Below are 20888 nucleotides of genomic sequence, written 5' to 3' on the forward strand. Positions count from 1 at the left end.
GGAATAATCTTTGACTCTCATGCTGCTCACATGGACCACAGAGTATATTGATGAAGTTAGAACCTGTTTTTTGCTTGTTACGATATGATTAACTATCTGACTTACATGTTGCAGTCAGCGCTACTTACAACCAGGCTGAATCCTAAATGGCTACGTATTCCCTAAATAGTGAGCCAGCTATGATAGTTTATAAATTCTATAATCTACAGCCAAATATTGCATTGTTTATCCAGTATGGATGTTGCTGAATCCCAACGGACTATTTCTTAGCTATGTGCTATTATGCACTATGTAGGGAGCAGGGATTTAAAATTAAGCCCCAGCATGAGAGGCACCTCTGGATTGGTACTAAATAAGAATGCAGTTGTAATTTGGTGACAAATAATTACTTATAAAGCAATTTTTTCGCATTAAACAGTGCCGCATTATCACATGTCCATTGTTATATGACAATGTTCAGCTGGCCATTGTTGCTTGGCTACAATACTATACTCACTACATTTGCTTGGCACTACATTTATTGAGGGAATACTTATTTATGTTGATTAGTATCCGCTTTGCATCGTGTCTAAGAACACCTTTCCCATGATAAAACTGCAGTAACGCACAGCCTCTCGTGGCTAATTGCTTTTAAAAAGAAAACAGAAGTAAATGCTTTGACAGAAGTGTGGCTGTACGAGGTACAATGATCTAGAACAGTGGTCTCCAATGCCCCAATGTCCTGGAGCCCTGCGCATTTTTGCATTTTCCTGCTAAAACACATCCAATTCACTTCAAGAAGAGCTTGCTACTTAGTGGATTAGTATTATCAGGTGTGTTGGGAGCAGGACAGACACAAAAATGCAGGGCAGAGGATCAGGATTGGTAACCAATGATCGAGAAGACAATAGAACACATCCTCCAAATGTTGCAAGTGTTGTTCTACTGAGGTGGAGTATACAATGATGTCATGGATTGGCATTTATATAGTAAAATATATGACATCAAATCAAAGCAAATCAAATTTATTTGTATAGCGCTTTTTACAACGGATGTTGTCACAAAGCAGCTTTACAGAATTTCGGAAAAGACAAAGTTTCAACAGGACTGTAAGAATGTACAGAAACCCCCTGGTGGGCAAGCCAGGGGCAACAGTGGCAAGGAAAAACTCCCTCAGAACTGAGGAAGAAACCTTGGGAGGAACCAGGCTCACCAGGGGGGACCCGTCCTCCTCTGGTCAAACTACCTACAAGTGATTATATTACTAATATTAATAGCAGTAGTATTAGTAGTAGGAATAGCTAGGAGTCTATGAGAACATCAGTGTAGGGTGGGCAGCTCGTCCAAGGCAGGTGATGGCAGCTGGGGCATGGGCAGCTGGTCTGAAGTGGGTAGCAGGAGGGCTCAGCAGTCAGTCGTCCTTCAGTGTCAAGCCAGACATATGGGTGATTGTATACTTGGAAAGAAAGCAGGGAGATGGAATTAGTTTTATTCTATCCGTTTGTACATAAACAGGGAATGTAAACATTTACAGAGTGTGGCTAACGACTCCGGCAGATCTGACTATGACAGCTTAACTAAAAGGAGAGAACCAGAAGGACACACAGACACGGCAGCACTCTGAAACAGTTTGGCATCCCTCCGCTCCACCGTCCACAAACTTGAGTGACCGTGTGCGAGCAGCGGGATGACAGCGCCAGTGTCTCAGTTTACTATAATTCCCTGTGTCCATGGACCCCTGGATCTGCTGCCTTTATCTAAGGGGGAACATTATCTACCAAAAGATAAACTGAACATGTGAGTTTTCAGCCTAGCTTTAAAGATTGAGACTGTGTCTGAGTCCTGAACATTTTCTGAAAGATCATTCCAGAGTTTGGGGGCTTTATAAGAAAAAGCTCTTCCCCCAGCTGAAACCTTCTGAATTCTGGGGATTAATAAGCCAGCACTCTGTTATCTGAGTGGTCGTGATGGCTCATAATGAGAAACAAGGTCTTGTAAGTACTCGGGAGCAAGACCATGTAGGGCTTTATAAGTCAATAAAAGGATTTCATAATCAATACAGAATTTAACAGGCAGCCAATGAAGTGATGCTAGCACTGGGCTGATATGATCAAATTTTCTAATTTTAGTGAGGACCCTGGCTGCAGCATTTTGGACTAGTTGGAGTTTGTTTAAATTCCTGCTTGTGCATCCTGACAGTAGTGCATTACAGTAGTCTAGCCTAGAAGTAATAAAGGCATGTACTAGTGTTTCTGCATCACGCAGGGACAGGGCATTTCTTATCTTGGCAATGTTGTGAAGATGTAGAAAAGCTGTCCTAGTGATGCTGCCTATGTGTTGATCGAATGATAAATCTGAATCTATTATAACGCCGAGATTTTTTGCTGCTAGTCCAGGTGCGGCTGGAAAGTCGGCGAGATTTAAGATTAAATCGGGTGATTTACTTCTTGCTAATTTTGGACCCAGAAGGAGAACCTCTGTTTTGTTACTGTTTAATAGGAGGAAGTTATGTGACATCCAGCCTTTCACGTCTTTTACACAGTCCTCCATTTTCTTTAACCTGTATTTGTCATCAGGCTTGGCTGATATGTACAGTTGAGTATCGTCTGCATAACAATGAAAGTTTACGCCATGGTTACTTATAACTGTGCCTAACGGTAACATGTATAGTGTAAATAATAATGGTCCTAATATAGACCCCTGCGGAATTCCAAATCTCACTTTTGAATAATTGGAAGATAAATTGTTTACCCTAACAAACTGATAACGTTCTGATAGGTAAGATCTGAACCTGACACATCAACACAATTACATCTTTCAGTTTTGCCAATAGTTGTGTTTTTATGTTTTATTCATGAGAATGGATAAATAGGCGAAAACAAAGAGAGAGAGCATAGGACTAGTTGAGAAGGTCCATGCTTCCATACCTTTATTGTTATGTATTTGCTGCTGCTTTTGGCGTTATCAGTTCTTTATTTATATATCATGGTATCAGGAGAAAATATATATGCCCAAATAGTAAAGCTAGATCTGGATTGTGATATGGCCAAACACAACATCCTGAGTTTGAGAAGTTGGTAGATATGGCTTTGAGAATGATCCAATTTACTTTGTTTACTGCCTTTTGTGACTCTTATCTTCAGTTCTGGAACTGAGCTGAACTGCTTGTCTACAACTTTAATGTGCTTACTGCAGTCGTTCTCTACTGGAAGTGCAAATTCTGCCAGGAAGTTCTACTTTCTTTTATCTATTTGAAATATTAAAGCGGCATCTTTTCTACATCTTCCATCCCTTCATTAGTATGAGGAGAAGATGCTGAAAAAGATTCGGAGAAAGATTCGGAATAAGCAGTCGGCACAGGAGAGCAGAAAGAAGAAGAAAGAATATGTTGATGGCCTGGAAGGAAGGTAAGAGTCACCCCTCCTCCTTTTTTCTCCTTCCTTTTGTCTTTTTGTCTGTCTCTCTCTCTTTCTCTCTCTGTCTCTCTGTCTTTGTATTAAAAGTTAATAATAAAAAATAACAACAAAAAATCAAAAACAAAGTAAAAAAAAACAACATCAATATATGGCAACAATTAAGAAGAGAAAGTGTTAATTATCAATTAATAATATAAAAGTACCTATTTAATATGTTTGTAGTTTATAACAGGAAAGAGAAGGAAAAAGTGTTATCAGATATATTTATGCAACAAGGGAAAAAGGAGAAGGATAAAAAGGACATCTATATTACATACATACATACAAACATACACCGGCTCCTTCGCCACAAGCGTGTAAAGGAGCGCTATCGTGGGTCCTTCCTTCCTGCTGCTGTGAGACTGTTCAACCAACACAGTAGACCATACACACATTCAATATACACTTATATTCAGAATGCAAATACTGTTTGTGCAATATGTTCATGAGTGCAATACAGATCTTATGCAACTCTTTTTTTATTCTTATTATTTTGTTGTAGATAGTCTAGAGACTTAACTTTAACGTTTATTATTTATAATGTTTATACTGTTTCCCGTTTCTATTACTGAGTGCCTTACTTCTATTACTCTGCTGCTGTAATACTGTGAATTTCCCCGCTGTGGGACTAATAAAGGATTATCTTATCTTATCTTATTTTACATACATATATACTCTGTCTCTGTTTTTCTTTCTCCTCTCTCTCTCTCTCTCTCTCGCTCTCACTTTCTCTCCTCCTTTTTTGTTTCTCTCTCTCCATGTACTGTTCTCCCTCTTCACTCTTTACTCTCTCCCTCCACCTTTCATTTTTCCTTTTGTGTTAGTCTCCTCATCTTTCTCTTCTTTTCTCTGTCCCCTTCCTCTCCATCGGTCAGGGCCCTCTATATTACTTTCTCTCCCCCCTTTCTCTCTCCATCTGCCTCTGTCTGCCTCATCTCTCCACTTTCAAACACTGAGAAGTGTTGGCTTTGATCGGCGCAGTTATTGTGTCTCTGAAAGGCTATGAAATGCTGTTTTAATGAGGGGGCTTTCTAGAAATGAGAACGAGCCTATCAGTTCATAATGGAGCTGTGCTTCATGAATATGAGAAAGGGTTTATCGCGGTGAAGTAAAGTTATAATTAACTTATGCTATCAGCTGCTGTCATTCTGCCATTTAGACATGTATGTGGTGCTCATTAAGTACTTAATCATATTCGTACAGTCTTACAGTGTGCGCATGCGATTAGGTGTGATAGCTCTGACAGTGAGTGAAATAAAGGAGGATATGACTCAGTAGAGAAGCTCAGTATGTACTGGCTACGATTCATGGGTTCCCTCTGTGTGTATGTTAGTTATAATGGTGTGATTTATTAATAGATGGCATAATGTCTTATTTAGAATGGCTGCCTGCAGTGCGCAGAATCTGGAGTTGCAGAAGAAAGTGATCCAGCTGGAGAAAACCAACATGTAAGACTCTGCACTGAAACTGCACACTGTTTATTAATAAGCTCATAAACCACAGCATCAACACCAGAGTTCACATCCGCTAAAACTGTGATTCACATCTGAGCCCCAGGATTCTTGTTTATATCCCTATTGTGTGATTAAATTTAAATGAATTTAGTGCATTTAAATGAAGTACACTCTTTAAAAAGATGCTTCTTCAAAGGTTCCTGAACACTCAAAGTGCTATTTGCATGCTTAAATGGTTCTTTGTATGGTGAAATGGTTCTTTAGACTGACCAAAAATGTGTTGCATTTAGTTCTATGTAGAACCTTTTCCAAAATCCTTCTATATAGCACAGAAAAATGCTCTGCTATCATTACGATGTCAGACTTGTAACAATATCAGAACCCTTTTTGGTGCTTCTTTGCATGATAAAATGTGTTACCTATGGCTCTATATAGCGCCAAAACGTGTTCTGCTATTAACACAATGTCATGCTTATAACAATATCACAACCCTTTTTGGTGCAAGGCAGAACCCTTTTCAATAAAGGTGCTATGTAGAACTATATGCAACACATGCTCCTTCAATCTGAAGAACTATTTCACCACACTCCTAAAAAGATGGTTCTACAAAGGTTCTTTAGTAAAAACAGTGGTTCTCTATAGAACCCCGAACACTCAAAGAGCATTTGCTTGCTTAAATGGTTCTTTATATGGGGAAATGTTTTTTAGACTGACTGCTATTATTACAATTACTGCTTGTAAGAATATCAGAATGCTTTTTGGTGCTATACAGAACTTTTTTGGTAAAGGTGCTGTATAGAACAACATGTAACACATGCTCCATCGATCTAAAGAATCATTTCAACACACACTTAAAAAGATAGACATTCAGAACTTTTGTAAAGACAACGGTCCTTTAGAGAACCCTGAACATTCAACAGAGCCATTCACAGCTTTAAATGGTTCTTTGCATGGCGCAAGGGTTCTTTATACTGACCAAAAATGTGTTACATATGATTTTATATAGCAACAAAAATGTTCTGCAAGTATTACAATGTAATGCTTGTAAGAATATCACAGGTCTTTTTGGTATGATATGGAAACCATTTCAGTAAAGGTGCTATGTAGAACCATAAGCAAGACAGGCTACATTAATCTGAAAAATCATTTCACACATGTTTAAAAAAGATGACTCTTTAAAGGTTATTCTTTTTAAGACAATGGTTCTATGTAGAACCCTGAACACTCAAAGAACATTTGCATGCTTAAATGATTCTTTGCATGGTGAAATGTGTTACATATGGTTCTATATAGCACCAAAAAGTGTACTGTTATTATGACAGTGCCACACTTATAACAGTATCAGAACCCTTTTTGGTGCTATGCTATGTAATATAAATGCTCCACAGAAAATGAACAAAGGCCAAAGAACCTGGGGTTAAAATAATATCAAATCAGATCATTTTTTTGTTTACGTAAACATTGAAAACGGGTCCCACAGACTTGAACACCACACAAGGGTTCTTCGAAGGTTCTTTTGAACAATTTGCATGCTTAAATGGTTCTTTACATGGTGAAATGGTTCTTTAGTGTGTTGCATATGTATTGCAGGTGTCATTTGCTGTCATATATAGTTTGAGAATTTGGTCTCACTTTATTTGGATGGTCCACTATAGTCTCCTGTAGAATATCTACAGATGTCCAACAAACTATCAAACTCCGTTGATTCTAAACAGTGGTGGGATTAGGATTAGGATACAGACTGGGGTTAGGGCTTGGAGAACCCTACGCTGGCCACTTGTGATATTTTAAACATCTGGTATTTTTACATAACTTGTTATGGCTGTATTGTCAACACCACACAATGGTTAAGTATCTACAAAGCATCTAAAGTGGACTTTCCAAATAAAGTGCTACGAAGAATTTTAATATGCATTTATAAACATTTCTGAAGGGTTATGTCAGTTGTCATGACAAACTTGTAGGTGTCATGTAGGCTTATGAATTGTACCCAACAGTAAAATGTTACCAAACTAACCTTTCTGAAACATGCCAAATGAGACATAGAGACATCTTAGGCCTCTACATTTTTAGTATTTTATACCTTGACCTATCCGTTTCCCCCAGAACATGGTTAATACACCATTCAACCCCATTCACAGTGTACAGCTGAACACAGCACACGTTTTTGTCATTTGGAAATTTAGAATGTGATATTAAATATAAATTATGCTGTTAGGGCAGATTGCATGAGATCTGTTTCAGTCAAGCATTCTTTTTGTCAAGTAATCAATGCTTTTGTATTAGTAAATGAGGTTGTTAGGCTAAACAGAAAGTACAGCTGTTTCAGTACAAAATTTGAATTAATGGCAAATGTTGTGCCGTGTAATTTACCATTAGGTTGAATGAGATTTCTGTGAAGCCCACATTTAGAATAAATGATTCTTTTCCACTTCAGCAGTCCTCTATATGTCTTCTCATTTGTCTCAGTGTTACTCCAATGATACCACAATCTCTCTCTCTCTCTCTCTCTCTCTCTCTCTCTCTCTCTCTCTCTCTTCCAGCTCTATGATGGAGCAGCTGCGGAGGCTGCAGGCTCTGGTCATGAATGGCTCCTGCAAACCGGCTCAGACAGGGACCTGCATCCTGGTGAGATGACAATGGGAAAAGTTGGCCTTGTCGAGATGACAGGCCTTTTTTTGTTATCGGCTTGGTTGACAAGGGCGTATCTTGCTGAGATAACGAATGTCATTGACGTCACAGACAAAGCAGTCGCAGGGCTTTGTGACTGTTTGTAAAACAGGTGTTCGGTTTAACATTGTGAAATCCAGCCCACATTACAAGAATGACAAAAAGCATATCAGGAATGTTTTATTCCAGAGGTTTGTATCACAATACATTCCAGTGATAAAGTACTAAGGCTAACTTTATAGAACATTTAAAGTATTTTTCTGAAGGCATTATGTGAGTTTAGAATACTTTAGAAAAAACACAAAAAAAACATTAATATAGGAAAAAGTAACAAGAGTTTACTTTCTTCAAAAAATTATGGATATCTTGTGATATGGTTAGGAGAACACAGGTTTGGTTCCATACATTCATTTTTTGGGGAACCACAAGTAGCTTCTCTATAGCATCACTCCAAACCCTTTTATGTCACCCTTATTTTAAAACTATTGTGAATAAAAGCTTACTGTATATATATATAGCAGTTAATACAGTTTTCTCAGGTAACTGTGTAGAAACCTCTATTTTAAATAAGTTGGGACATTAATGCAAATGTATTGAAATGCAAATAAAAACAGAAGTCAGTGATTTGTAAATCCACTTTGACCTTTATTCAAGCAAAAACCACTGTCAAAAACAGTACAAAGACAATAAATATGATGTTTTACTTTATCAACCAGTGCTAATCTTGACGAGAATTTTACATTTAGCTTCAGTCGTAGTCATTTACTGAAAATTGTAATTGGTTTAAAGTCACATCTTAGTCTTTCTTTATTTTTCAGTCAAGATTTAGTCAGTGGAACGTTTTTGGTCTAATTTTAGGCAATGTTTTTGACAGCTTAATGATACTGTAATGGATTTTGCTGAAGGATATTTTTCATTGCTGTAAAACCATGTGTTTAGTCAACGCATTACTGAGTGTCACCGCTTCCAAAGCCACAGGAGTCACTGTGACACATAACATTATGTTTGTCTCATGTTCATCAACATACATAATTGATATTTACCTTGGCAGACACTGAGGGATGGTATGTCTTCAGGTGTCTTTTCAAATTGGTTGTTTTTTTCCAGCCACCTTGAATCCACATATTACTCCATTCTGATTGACACTTTCTCTCGGGTTTCATCTCTCCTCTTTCTTCCCAGCTAACAGGCCAGTGCTGAAGATGTAGTGCTCATCATTTGAGAGGCTAGCTAACATTAGTTATACTGGAAGTTGGCATTTGCAAAGACATGCACCAAGCAGGAAAAAAAATCATCCATATCATCTAATGAGAAAGATGTACGGAGGCAGTTAGAATTTGTGGAGATTTATGCACGTAAATGACTGGTTAAAAAGGAAAACAATCAATATTTTGAGATGGCTACTGTGATCTAGATTGTTTGCCCAGCTATTTGTCTCATCCTTACTCATCAGAGTATAATGAACAGATTTTGTCATACATTTTGTCAATATTTTTTTCCATTAACACATTCTTTAAAAGTTAGGAATGAAGCAATTTAAGACCTGGAACGTTGTGAATATCTTAAACAGGTGGCGCAATCATGCTAATGTATAAAACAAAAATTCCAGGAAAGTCCTAGTGCTTTATGAGCAAAAATGTGCCAAGGCTCTCCATTTTCCCAAAATATACCTTAGTGACTAATGCAACAGTCTAAGAACAACATTCCTCAATGACCAGTTGCAAGAACCTTGTGTTTTTCATCCAAAGAAGAAAATGACCATCCAGAATGTTACCAGTGTAAAGTACAAAAGCCATGTTATGGTATGGAGTTTGCAGAGCACAGGTAATATGGGCTTCTGTAAAGGCACCATTTACACTGGAACATATATACACATTTTGGACAAACGTCTGGTGCCTTTTAGATGATGTCTATGTTTTTACGATGTTTTCAGTGATGTCTATGTTTAATGCAACATGACAATGACAAGAAACATTCTACTCATCACACTATGAAGGGCAAAATATGACAACGAAGGCCTGTGTGGTTGTGCAGCTAAAGACTAGCATAACGGAGGAATCACAAAAATTATCTTTTAAAACCGGACCAATTGGTATCTTTAGTGCCCAGACGTGATGTAACACAGTGGTAAACATGCTCCTGTCCTAACGTTTTTGGAACATGTTGCAAGCATCAAATTTGGAGAAAAAATATATTTCTAAAGAAACTTTCACATACTGTCAAAACTTTTTTGGAATTGAGGTTTTTGCATATTGTCACTGTTCATCTGGTCCCAGTGAATGTGAACCATACAATCTTTTTTTTTACCTTATTATCTTATTTATATGTCCATGTGTTTTGTAATTAAAGGAATAGTGTGGTGGAAAATCCAATATTCCCCTCATCCAAAATCAAAACTCATACTTCTTTTGTTTTACACTGGAGCTTTAAGGCTAATGCAGCTAACAAGTACCAGGTACCAACAAAAACTTTTAATGTTTCTTATGTCTTTTTTAACTTATATTCCTTGCATGTCCATGTGTTTTGTGATTAAAGGAATAGTGTTGTGAAAAATCCAGTTTGTTCATTTTTTAGCAGAGTTATCAACCCTTACAAAATCCTATAACTGCACTAAAACAGTGGGTGTGTTAACCTGCACTCAATAATCCAATGATAATCGGATTTCTGCAGTTATCCGATTATTTAAATGGTCATGTAAACGTGTAGAAATCTGATTAAGAAATCCAATAAAGAGAGCTGGATTGTAGCTAAGTAATCAGATGTACACACTTACTCTGATTTCTTTCAGATTTCTCAGTCTGCGCATGTGCAAGAACAGATGACGCTACCAGAAATATACAAGCAGCATATACTTATGTCTTCTTCTGTGAGCTTATTGGCTGGTTGCAAAGCAGAAATCTGATTATTGTCTGACTCACATAGACCTGGAGTTTCCCCATTATCTGATTACTCAAGTGCATGTAAACAAATTACTGTCAAAATCAGATTTTCTGCAGTTATTGGATTATTAAGTGCATGTAAATGAACTTATTGTTGAGGCCATCTTTACTTCATCTACAGTAAATACAATGTCTTAAAAATCCAACTCGCCTAAAACAAATAACAACACTTTCCTTTGGTTTCTTTATTCAAATTTACTGAATTGTAAAAAAAAAAATTCAATAGTGGAGAAAGTCACGCTCACATTCTCTCTAATTCGTAAACCCCAGGCTGGTTTACTTCACAAGATCTTTGATTTCTTTGCGTGTTCTGAAAAATAAAAGCAAATCAAGGTGTGTTTGTAACCAGTTGTGCAAGAATCATAGAAGTAAGAATATTTCTCTTTTTCTCTCTTATTTAAAAAATAGGTGGTCCCATTTCTCAGCTCAATACATGACTGTTAAATTGTTCATTTGCACTAGTTAGCATAGCCATTATGAACAGCTATGAGCAGTGGATTTTGACACTGTCTTATGGAAAATCAGGGTTAACATTCAGTCTTAGGACAATGTTTTATATCACTCATTTAATCACATCAGATTTTTTGAAATTTAGCTAGAAATGACAATATTACCTCTTACAGAGTCAGCAGCCTGAATAGCAAAAGCTGGAAACCAACTGCTTTTTGCTCAGAATTTTCCACACAGCCCACTACTCATCACTCATGTTCCACTCACAGCCCAATTTGCTTACTTCCCTTTGCTTGCTTTCTTTCATAATACTTTGCATTGTAGTTTAGTAAACATTATTATGTATAATAAACAAGCAATATAATAAACAAGCTAGTTTTACAGCTGTAACCAATCCAGCACAACATTTTGAACAAATTCATTGTATATTAGATCTAGTCATTACTTTTTCCCTCGCAAATGTTTGACATAGTTGTCCTAGTTTATTTTCCAAAATAAAAGACTACAAATCTGTTTAAGGAGACTAAAAACTAGTTAGACCTTGTATGCAAAACAACAGTCTGGGTGGTGAGAGGATGGACCAGCAGTGGCATACAGTCAAATACAGAACTTATCTGGGAGTGAGCTGTGAGGAGGACTTGAGATTCAGGAGGAAGTTTGTGTTGGCGTGTCCGTCACCTGATCTTGCAGTCTACTATAACTCAATATATATTCAATGTCATTACTGCCGATAGCTGGTGACTTTCATCTTGCAGTCAACTATAAATAGATATCTATTCAGTGTCATTGTGGCCACCGTTAAGAGCATCAACTTTCATTGATAGCTTGAAATTGATCCATCGCAATGTTGACATTGAAAAGCCAAGCTTGACCAAAATGATAATTGTGATGGAAAATCAATAATGGAACAATGTCACTCTGATATCTGGGTTAACAACTCAACATGACTGCATTCATTTATGGGATGCTGATTCCTTTAAGCTTCAATTACTTGTTAGCTACATCAGTCTCACAGTTCCAGTGTAAAACTGAAAAAGCAAACTTCAGACACTAAGGTCCAAAAGGCCCATTTCACAAGAAACAGAGGTGTGTAAATACTGGGTAAAACAAGTTCTGCTGTTGCCTTACAGACCGTTATCAACCTCAGACATACAGGCATTTGTATCCCTTCATCCCACCAGAGAAAGGTGTTACTTTATTTTTGTCACCGTTACCAAGACTGAAATGTAAGGATGTGTCCAGACGCTCTACTCGTCATTGTTAATATTGCTGTTGCTGTAGTGAAAGCAGCGTTACCCTGCGATGTGTACTTCCAACAGAAAAAAGGCAACATGTGAAGGTAGCTAGCTCCACCTTAAATAGCACAGCAGTTACATTCTGGTGTGTCAGGCATCAGAACTGCTGCACCATTTAAAGTGGAACGGTAAAATATGCACAAGAAGATGGGGAATAGCTGACTTCAGTTTCATATCACCAAAAAATTAGGGGTTGGCAGTAACAAATGTCTAATCCCTCTGTCTTTGAGGGCATATGATGCCTTAAATTGAACTAAACACCAGCGGCAAGGCTGCTGAACTTTATGGCTCCTCTGCTGTCACTGCAGACTGGCAGGGTCACATACAGGGCACCTCTGGTAGCTGTTAATGAAGTAATGTTCTTTTTTATTTTGGGGTTGTCCCATTTCTTAGGGGAAGATTTCAATCACCCCCTCCTGTGACTGAGTTCCAAGAGGAAAGGTGACACTCCAAAACAAGGGGTAGGGGTAAAAATAAGAAATTGGGCCATAGCATGTCTTATCTGATTGACTTCAATTGTGTTTTTCATTGAAACATTCTTGTAAAACTCATATACGCCACACGCTGCATTGCAGTTGTTCTTGTGTTTGTGCTCCGTAGAGGATTAGTGACCTAGATGGAAATGCAAACTTTATTAATGAGAAAAAGAGTGATGCCCTTGTATGGAAGCTGTTTGTTTTGATCAATGAATAATTTATAAGTGGCTCAGGAATGAATGATTGCAAATCAAATGAATGCAGATTGGCACCAAAAAGTGAACAGAATGACCTGCCTGAATGTTGGAGAATGACATGCATTATATAGAGGATGCATATTATTACCTGCAAGTCCCTTCCAGCGCATCTTGTGTGTGTTTAGCCACTGCTTTACTATACAGCTGTTCTGATTTTGGGTCAAGGCATTTGGCTTTCTAGGTCAGAGAAAATAGGGAGAGAGAAAGACAGACAGAGGGAGAGGGCTGGTGAGTAATCTGAAGTAATCTGAAATAGACTTGCTTATGTGCTTTTTTACACCCGGTGACACACTGTTATCTATACAAATGGACAAAAGTACATCACATAGCTAAAACAGTAGTAGCAGCTATCATGAGACTGAATGGTGTCATATTTTTTGTATTTTTCATACAGTGTCAGAAACCACATAAGTAAATGCCATGACATTGTGGGTTAGCAAACTGTCGCTACTGATTCTGTGAAGCAGTTATTGTTACCCACCTGCCTAGCAGGAGCAACCTCCCTTTAAATGTCTCTACTCTTGATGAAGTTAGCTTCCTTTACTCCAGCTTCTTGTTCAAATTTTCCCGTTCCACCTTAAATGATACAGCAGTTAGGCTATACCCTTGAGGAAGCATCTTTTTTAAGAGAGTACATTTACAGGTGTTAGTATGTACAAGTTGTATATGACTTCTGTCAAAGAGCAGATTAACTTGTAGCACGAACTGAAGCTATAAAGTAAATCTATGTATTTTCACCCTCTTGCAGGTGCTGCTTGTGTCTTTTTCTCTCATCCTGTTCCCCAGTCTTCAGCCAGTGTCCTTCAGTGGGGCTGGGCAGCCAGGGGACTTCACTGCTGCTAAAGGTCAGTTTATCTGTTATCTCTTGAGGTAGTTTGGCTGCATAAAATACATTCTTGACAAATGAGACTAAATGTATGTGTCGTACAGTGGTTTCCTTCAGTAATGACATATTGCCATTTTGTAGTCCACCATTAGCATCTGGATGAGCACTAGGTCTGTTTTTTCTATTGGAAAAATGAATGGTGTCTTTGTCCCGTGTGCACACTGTGGAGAACCAACAAGTTCTAAAGCTGATCAATATTGTTCTGTGTACATTTTCCCCTAAATGCAGGGCTTCATTTGTCTGGATCCAGATCCAGTACCTCCTAGATAGTGGATGATGCACCTTGTTCTAATTTTAAACATTTTCCTGTAACTATCTGTGGAGATATCTGTGGAGATGTATTTAGAAACATCATAGTAGTGTTCTTTACAAACAGCTCGCTGTATACAGTTGAGTCCGAGACCACCAGTGAAAATGCTTCTATTTTGCCCTCCTTTCTAATTTAATAGAAAGATGTTAATTACAAATTCTACTGTGAGCATAACAATTTGAATGAAAAGTAGAATCCTTGACATTTTAACACAAATTTCAGAATGTCTTAGTATTTAATATCTTAATCTATTGCTTCAGTGACAGTGTGCACTCGAGCTGGCATGGACTCCATTAGTTTGTGCGAAATCCTCTGATGAGTAGATCAAATGTGGCACAAGCTTGTATAAAAGCAATTAGACTAAAAAAAGGCAGTAGATAGGGAGGCAGTGGATAGGGCAAGATGGAGGCAGATGATCTGCTGTGGCGACCCCTAAAGGGAGCAGCCGAAAGAAGAAGAAGACTAAAAAAACAAAGGCTTTAACATGGTCAGCTGTGAACTGGAAATATCTTGGCAATGACGCAATGTGTCTCTGCCTTTGGAAGCGCCTCTCAAACCCAATTCGGATGCAAGTACCTTCACCACACTGGATTAAAAGGCCCTGGCTTATGAGACGGCACAGACTCACAGTGCCCTACACACAGTTTGGCACTACACACAGTTGTGCATGTGCACTTCATTTTAAACAACTGACCAGGCAAGAAAGGCTATGGGTCAAAGCCACAGCAGCCTAACCATGGGCCCACCAGTCAGTCAGACAGTCAGACTAGCAAGGGCAAGAAAAAGAAGAAGCAGTCCTGGGTGGCGGTCACCCTGCTTTTGCAGAGCTGGAGACTCAGAGCACGAGGAAGACCAGCATGGCCACCACAGCACCCTGCATTGCTCCTTTAAACCCAAAAAACCAAAGAAACCATTTTCAGGAAAGCCTTTGTAGAGTCAACTAACTCAGAGGACCGAGATTGAGGTTTATATTTCCCTGTCAAATCAAAGGCTGAAAAACAGAATATCAAATGAACAACACTAAATGAGCTCCTCTTGTATTTTTACCTCTTTGGCATTCATGAAAATACAGATTATGTGAAGTTAGTGGTGAAATGAAAATCCACATAGGCGAAAGAACATATTAGGTTTTTTTAATTTTCCCAGGACACCTTGTAGCTGCTGTTGTAAGAGAACATACTGTAAGAAAGAAGACTTGAGCAGGACTTTTAGATTGACAGAATTAGCTGGCACTGTACTTAAAAACAGCCTCTTATTCCTGCATAAAATTTTGTGCTTTATGAATCTCTCCTGTGTGTGGAAAATAGGTTTCACTTGCAATCCAAATAAGAGTAATTTGGCATGTTGAGAATCTAACATGTTTAAATTGATTTAATTTAGTTTTAGTTTTTAGTCCAATTTTTTAATTTAAGGAATTCAATTTACATATGCGAAAATGACATATTTAATATAGAAAATTCTAACTAGTCAAAACAGAATTTTTACAAAATGACATTTAATATTTAGTAGACGGAATGTAATTTTCACATGAAATTTAATTTTCAAATGAAATTAATTTTTTCACATATGGAACATAAGCTAGTAATCATTTCGGCAGGTGGTTTTAGTTTTGAATTGTGTGAAAAAAAAAGACCAAATGTAAAACTTTTAATTCATGTTAGTAAAAATTGTTACAGCAAAATATTGTTAGAATGAATTGGAAAAAGACTTTAGTTCTTACCAATGAAAAATTAAATCTTACATGCTAAATTATAAATCCTGAAGTTACATTTTACATGGTTATAATTTGATTTTGATTAATCTGATGTCTTTTTTAAAGTTTAAAATCATCTTTAACAAATAATGTACTACTATTTACACAAAATTGTAGCTCTGTTTTGGTTCTCCTTCTTATTTTGTAATTTACTTCATTTTATCTATTCTAGCAGCCAGATACAGCTTCACTCAGCATGGGTCTTTAATATGTATGACCTCATTTACATGTCGATTTTGATTGGCTGTTTCCTAGAACCCCAGTGAAAATACCAGCCATATAGACTTTAAGATCAATTCTTTACCATTGCTGCACATTTTGCACGCTGCTACTGCCACATTTGATGAATCTAGTCCAACGTGGCCAAGAAATGCATGTAAATGGTCAATCAGACTTCTTGCTGCAAGAGAGGCCAGTAATGGAATTTAAATTATGCATTATCATTATGTAAACTGCAAGGTATCACCGTTGATTCATAGAGAAAATAAAATTGCAGCAGTATCTTATTTAATAGAGTAATCGTGACAGCCCTATTTCTGTGTCAGAGTGCTGCTCAACCACTTTAAAGCAACAGTTTATTTTTTTAGTAAAAGTAAAAGTAAAAGTAAAAGTAAAAGTATAATTAGAAGGAAAAACACGTCTTAATGTTAATGTAACATGTAAACCTGCAGGCACACCTAATGTGAGTAAAGAAAGTCATTTCATTTAAATGAGAAAGGATGCAGGAATGTGGGAGCAGTTGATTTTGCCCTGCACTCAGTTTATCTAGGTGAACTTTAGCCCTGCAAATTCACAAACCTTCGAAGCAGGCATGGACACAGATGTTCCCTGGGGGGTTTGTCCCTTTGCCCTGGTTGATTTCCTCTAATAACAGACTAAATTGATAGGTTCTCTATTTAGTTGAGTGGTGTACAGCCTCCACTCCTGGAGGGGATGGTATCCTGCACAGTTTAGTGATTTACCTGCTTTAAATACATCTGATTCAACTCATCTGTTAACTGCCAGTATTCACTGGTGCATTTGAACCCTGTGCACCCCTGGCTTTGTTGAAGTGTAAAATGCTTTTTTGCAAGTTCAAAGTGCTTCTCAACCATTTAGTACTGATATTTATTCAGTGGTGGAAACAGGTTTTTGTACAAAGTAATTTGATTAGAATCGGTGGAGGCTCCCCAGTGTGAATGAAACAGAACTGTCTCAATACAATGAGAGATATGCTTGCAGTTCCACATCTCTGCGATGTACCGTTATAGATCCTTAGCACACAATCAGCTGTTTCTCTGTAAATCAGTCTGCTTTAGGCAGTGTTGAAGAAACTAGGCCCATGGTGGTGTTAAGGCTCGAAGGCAAGCAAGATAAGTCATTGTAATATTGATTGTTTTACATCCGTGTTTTCCTCTGAGGCTCAGGGAATCACAACAGGTACCAATTTAGCCTGTCATCCAGTTTACTGTGCTAGCACGAATTCATTTTCTCTCTAAGACCCCACCATCCCTATCAAACACTACTCAGGGGAGATTTCTCCTGCTCAGCTGCTCCACAATCAGCTAGTCCATAAACTCATCAGTGGTGACAACCTGGTTTTGCCTTTGCTTTTGAGCAGTACAGCTGATGATGTAGTCTCAGGATTACACACATAGGTACTGACCAAATTAAGCAAGACTGGCAAATTAAAATTAAAATGTCCTGGAAAAAATACCAATAAACTTTTAAATAAATATAATTCTGTAGTGAACCCACCTCTGCTCTTCTAGGGAAGAAACTGCCTCCTGGTCTATCGCCATTTAATGGAAGATGGAGCCTTGTTTGAGTTCAGATGTCTTAACCGTGCTGCCCTGCAACGTTTAGCACAAATAAAGCTCCTGTTTGGTTTATTTTGACCTCATAACCTAATGTAGTTGAAATGTGAGTGTTTAAATGTAACCAACAGCCAGGCTAGCACAGTAAGCTAAAAGTCACTGAAAGTAAGGATGTATGCCCTCATTGAAACAGTTTAAACATAGGCTTAGACACACTGGCCCTTATTCTTCAAAGTTACGTACACTTAAATCTGATCGTAAAATGAGTGTCCACAAATTACACTAACAGTTCTGTTATTCCACAGTTTCGTCTTTGGCGTATCTGTACAGTCAAACTCACATCTTATGAAGAAGTGTGATTAAATTTGAGTCTAACAATTTAACCTGAACATGCTTGATTTATGCAGAAGCAGCTGAGTACAGCATTCAAATATATTATGTTAGGAAATAATCACACAATTACATCATTCTACCATCTTAAAAAAACAAAGATAATAATTTCAACACTGTAAAGTTTGGTCAATAGAGGGAACAGTGAACTCATTGCTTGGCCTCAGACTCCTACGAGCACCATCACCACGAGCATCATGAGCCATTTAATGCTGTAATTTTATTGACTTCCTACTGAAAAATCTGGGTGAATTAGGGCGTGCTTCATGTAAAGGTTATGTAAATGAGGTACTGGTAGGCTGGCGCTTGATTTCACGCACTAAAGCTGATTCATCATTTGCGCTCAAACCTCCACTTGTTTCCATGTTATATGAAAGTTTATGAATCACATGCCGATTAGTATTATAACTTAACTATACACTGTGTGCACAATTATTAGGCAAGTCTTATTTTTGAGGATTATTTTTATTAATGACCAGCTACAGTGCTCTCAGTTAATCCAAAATGTTAATAAACCTCAAACATGAATGTTTAAGAAAGTAAAAGTGAAGTTTTGGCTTTCTTAGGAGAAAATCTATATGTGCACATTTAAAGGGCAACTATAATGGTGCAGAATTATTATGCCACTAAATGAAAAACACATATTTTCCCATCACACTTTTTTATTTTCATCTGTTCAAGTGAGAATTATAAACAAACAACTCAAAGCTTTTCAATGAACATTTCTGAGAAAAAAAAAATTAGTGATCAGTATAGTCACCCTTCTTTTCAATAACAGTGATAAGCCTTCCATTCATGGAGTCTGTCAGTTTCTTCATCTGTTGACAATCAACTTTTTGTGCAGCAGCAACCACAGCCTCCCAGACCCTGTTCAGAGAGGTGTACTGGTTTCCTTCACTGTAAATCTCCCATTTAAGAATTGCCCACAAGTTCTCAATTGGGTTCAGGTTAGGTTAGGAAGGGGGCCATGACATAAGTTTTTCATCTTTAATGCCTTTACTGGCGAGCCATGCAGAGGAGTACTTGGATGCATGTGATGGAGCATTGTCCTGCATACAAATCATTGTCTTTTTGAAAGATGTAGATTCTTCCTGTACAACTGCTTAAAGAAAGTGTCTTCTAAAAACTGGCAGTAGGCTTGGGAGTTGATTTTGAGCCCATCTTCAACCCAAAAAGGTCCAACCAGCTCATCTTTAATAATACCATCCCATACCAGTACCCCACCTCCACCTTGCTGGCGTCTGACTCGAAGTGGAGCTCTGCCCCGTTACTGATCCAGCCACGGGCCCATCCATCTGGTCCATCAAGAGTCACTCTTATTTAATGAGTCCATAAAACCTTTGAAAAATTGGTCTTCAGATATTTCTTGGACCAATCTAGACACTTCAGCTTATGTGTCTCGTTCAGTGGTGGTCAGGTTTCAGCTTTCCTTACCTTGGCCATGTCTCTGAGCGCTGAACATCTTGTACTTCTTGATACTCCAGCTAGGCTACAGTTCTGGATTATGACAGAACTGGAGGATGGGTTCCTGGTAGCTTCACGCTTGATTCTTCTCAAATCCTTGGCAGTTAATTTGCGTCTTTTTTTCTCAACACGTTTCTTGCGACCCTGTTGACTATTTGCAACAAAACGTTTGATGGTTCTGTGATCACGCCCCAATATCTTAGCAATTTCAAGAGTTCTGCATCCCTCTGAGGGACTTTTGGTACTTTTTAACTTTTCAGAGTCAGTTCAATCACTTTTTTGGCCCATTTTGCCTAAAGAAAAAAGCTGCTTAATAATTATGCACACCTTGATATAGGGTGTTGACCCTCCCTCATTACACAGATACACATCACCTGCTATGCTTAAATCCATTAAGCATTCAAGTTTATCCAGCTTGGAGTTAGAAAATATGCCTAAAAATGATAATATGGTCAAAATACTCACCTGCCTAATAATTGTGCACACAGTGTAATTATCACATCTAACTGTAAAACTAATCACTCAGTTGTATACTGGCTTTGTTGGGCTTATTTACAAAGATGTTCACAAAACATCAGGTACTTTCCTCCCTTAATTGTCTTGTGATCTCAAGATAAAAAAATGTAGATTTTTAAAATATATTTTTGATATTTCTCGTGATCTCAGGTTTATCAAGAATATCAAGTTTATCTTGAGAAGACACTTGTTGTCTTGAGATCACAAGACAAATAAGCTGTGATCTTGAGAAAACAACATTTGTCATCTGGAGATCACAAGACAAATAAGTTATGATCTTGAGAAAACATCATTTGTTATTTTGAGATCACAAGATAAATAAATTGTGATATTTGAGAAAACATTTCTTATCTTGAGGTCACAAGATAAATGAGCTGTGATCTCGAGAAAACAATTGTCACAAGATAAACAAGTTGTCATCTACAAAAAAAAAATTGCAATTTTGAGATCACAAGTCAAACAGGTTGTGATCTAGAGAAAACAGCATTTGTTATCTTAAGATCACAAGACAAATAAGTTATGACCTCAAGAAAACAACATTTGTGATCTTAAGATCACAAGACAAATAAGTTATGATCTCAAAAAAAAAAATCTGTTATTTTGAGATCGCAAGATAAATAAATTGTGATCTTGAGAAAACATTTCTTATCTTGAGATCACAAGATAAATGAGCTGTGATCTTGATAAAACAACATTTCTAATCTTAAGATCACAAGACAAATAAGTTGTGATCTGGAGAAAATATTTGTTACCTTGAGATCACAAGACAAATAAGTCATGATATCAAGAAAACAATCC

General features: G+C 37.6%; 1 protein-coding gene across 1 annotated transcript in view; it reads left to right on the forward strand.

Annotated features, from left to right (window-relative positions):
* creb3l3b (cAMP responsive element binding protein 3-like 3b) overlaps positions 1-20888 on the forward strand; it is a 51355-nt gene that overhangs the window by 26345 nt on the left and 4122 nt on the right. Inside the window, exons 6-9 of the mRNA XM_017697064.2 lie at positions 3280-3386; positions 4814-4882; positions 7432-7516; positions 13724-13820. Coding sequence (XP_017552553.1) covers positions 3280-3386; positions 4814-4882; positions 7432-7516; positions 13724-13820 — 358 coding nt within the window. The remainder of the gene's footprint in view (positions 1-3279; positions 3387-4813; positions 4883-7431; positions 7517-13723; positions 13821-20888) is intronic.

Source organism: Pygocentrus nattereri, chromosome 19, assembly GCF_015220715.1.
Source record: "Pygocentrus nattereri isolate fPygNat1 chromosome 19, fPygNat1.pri, whole genome shotgun sequence".
Lineage (NCBI taxonomy): Eukaryota > Metazoa > Chordata > Actinopteri > Characiformes > Serrasalmidae > Pygocentrus > Pygocentrus nattereri.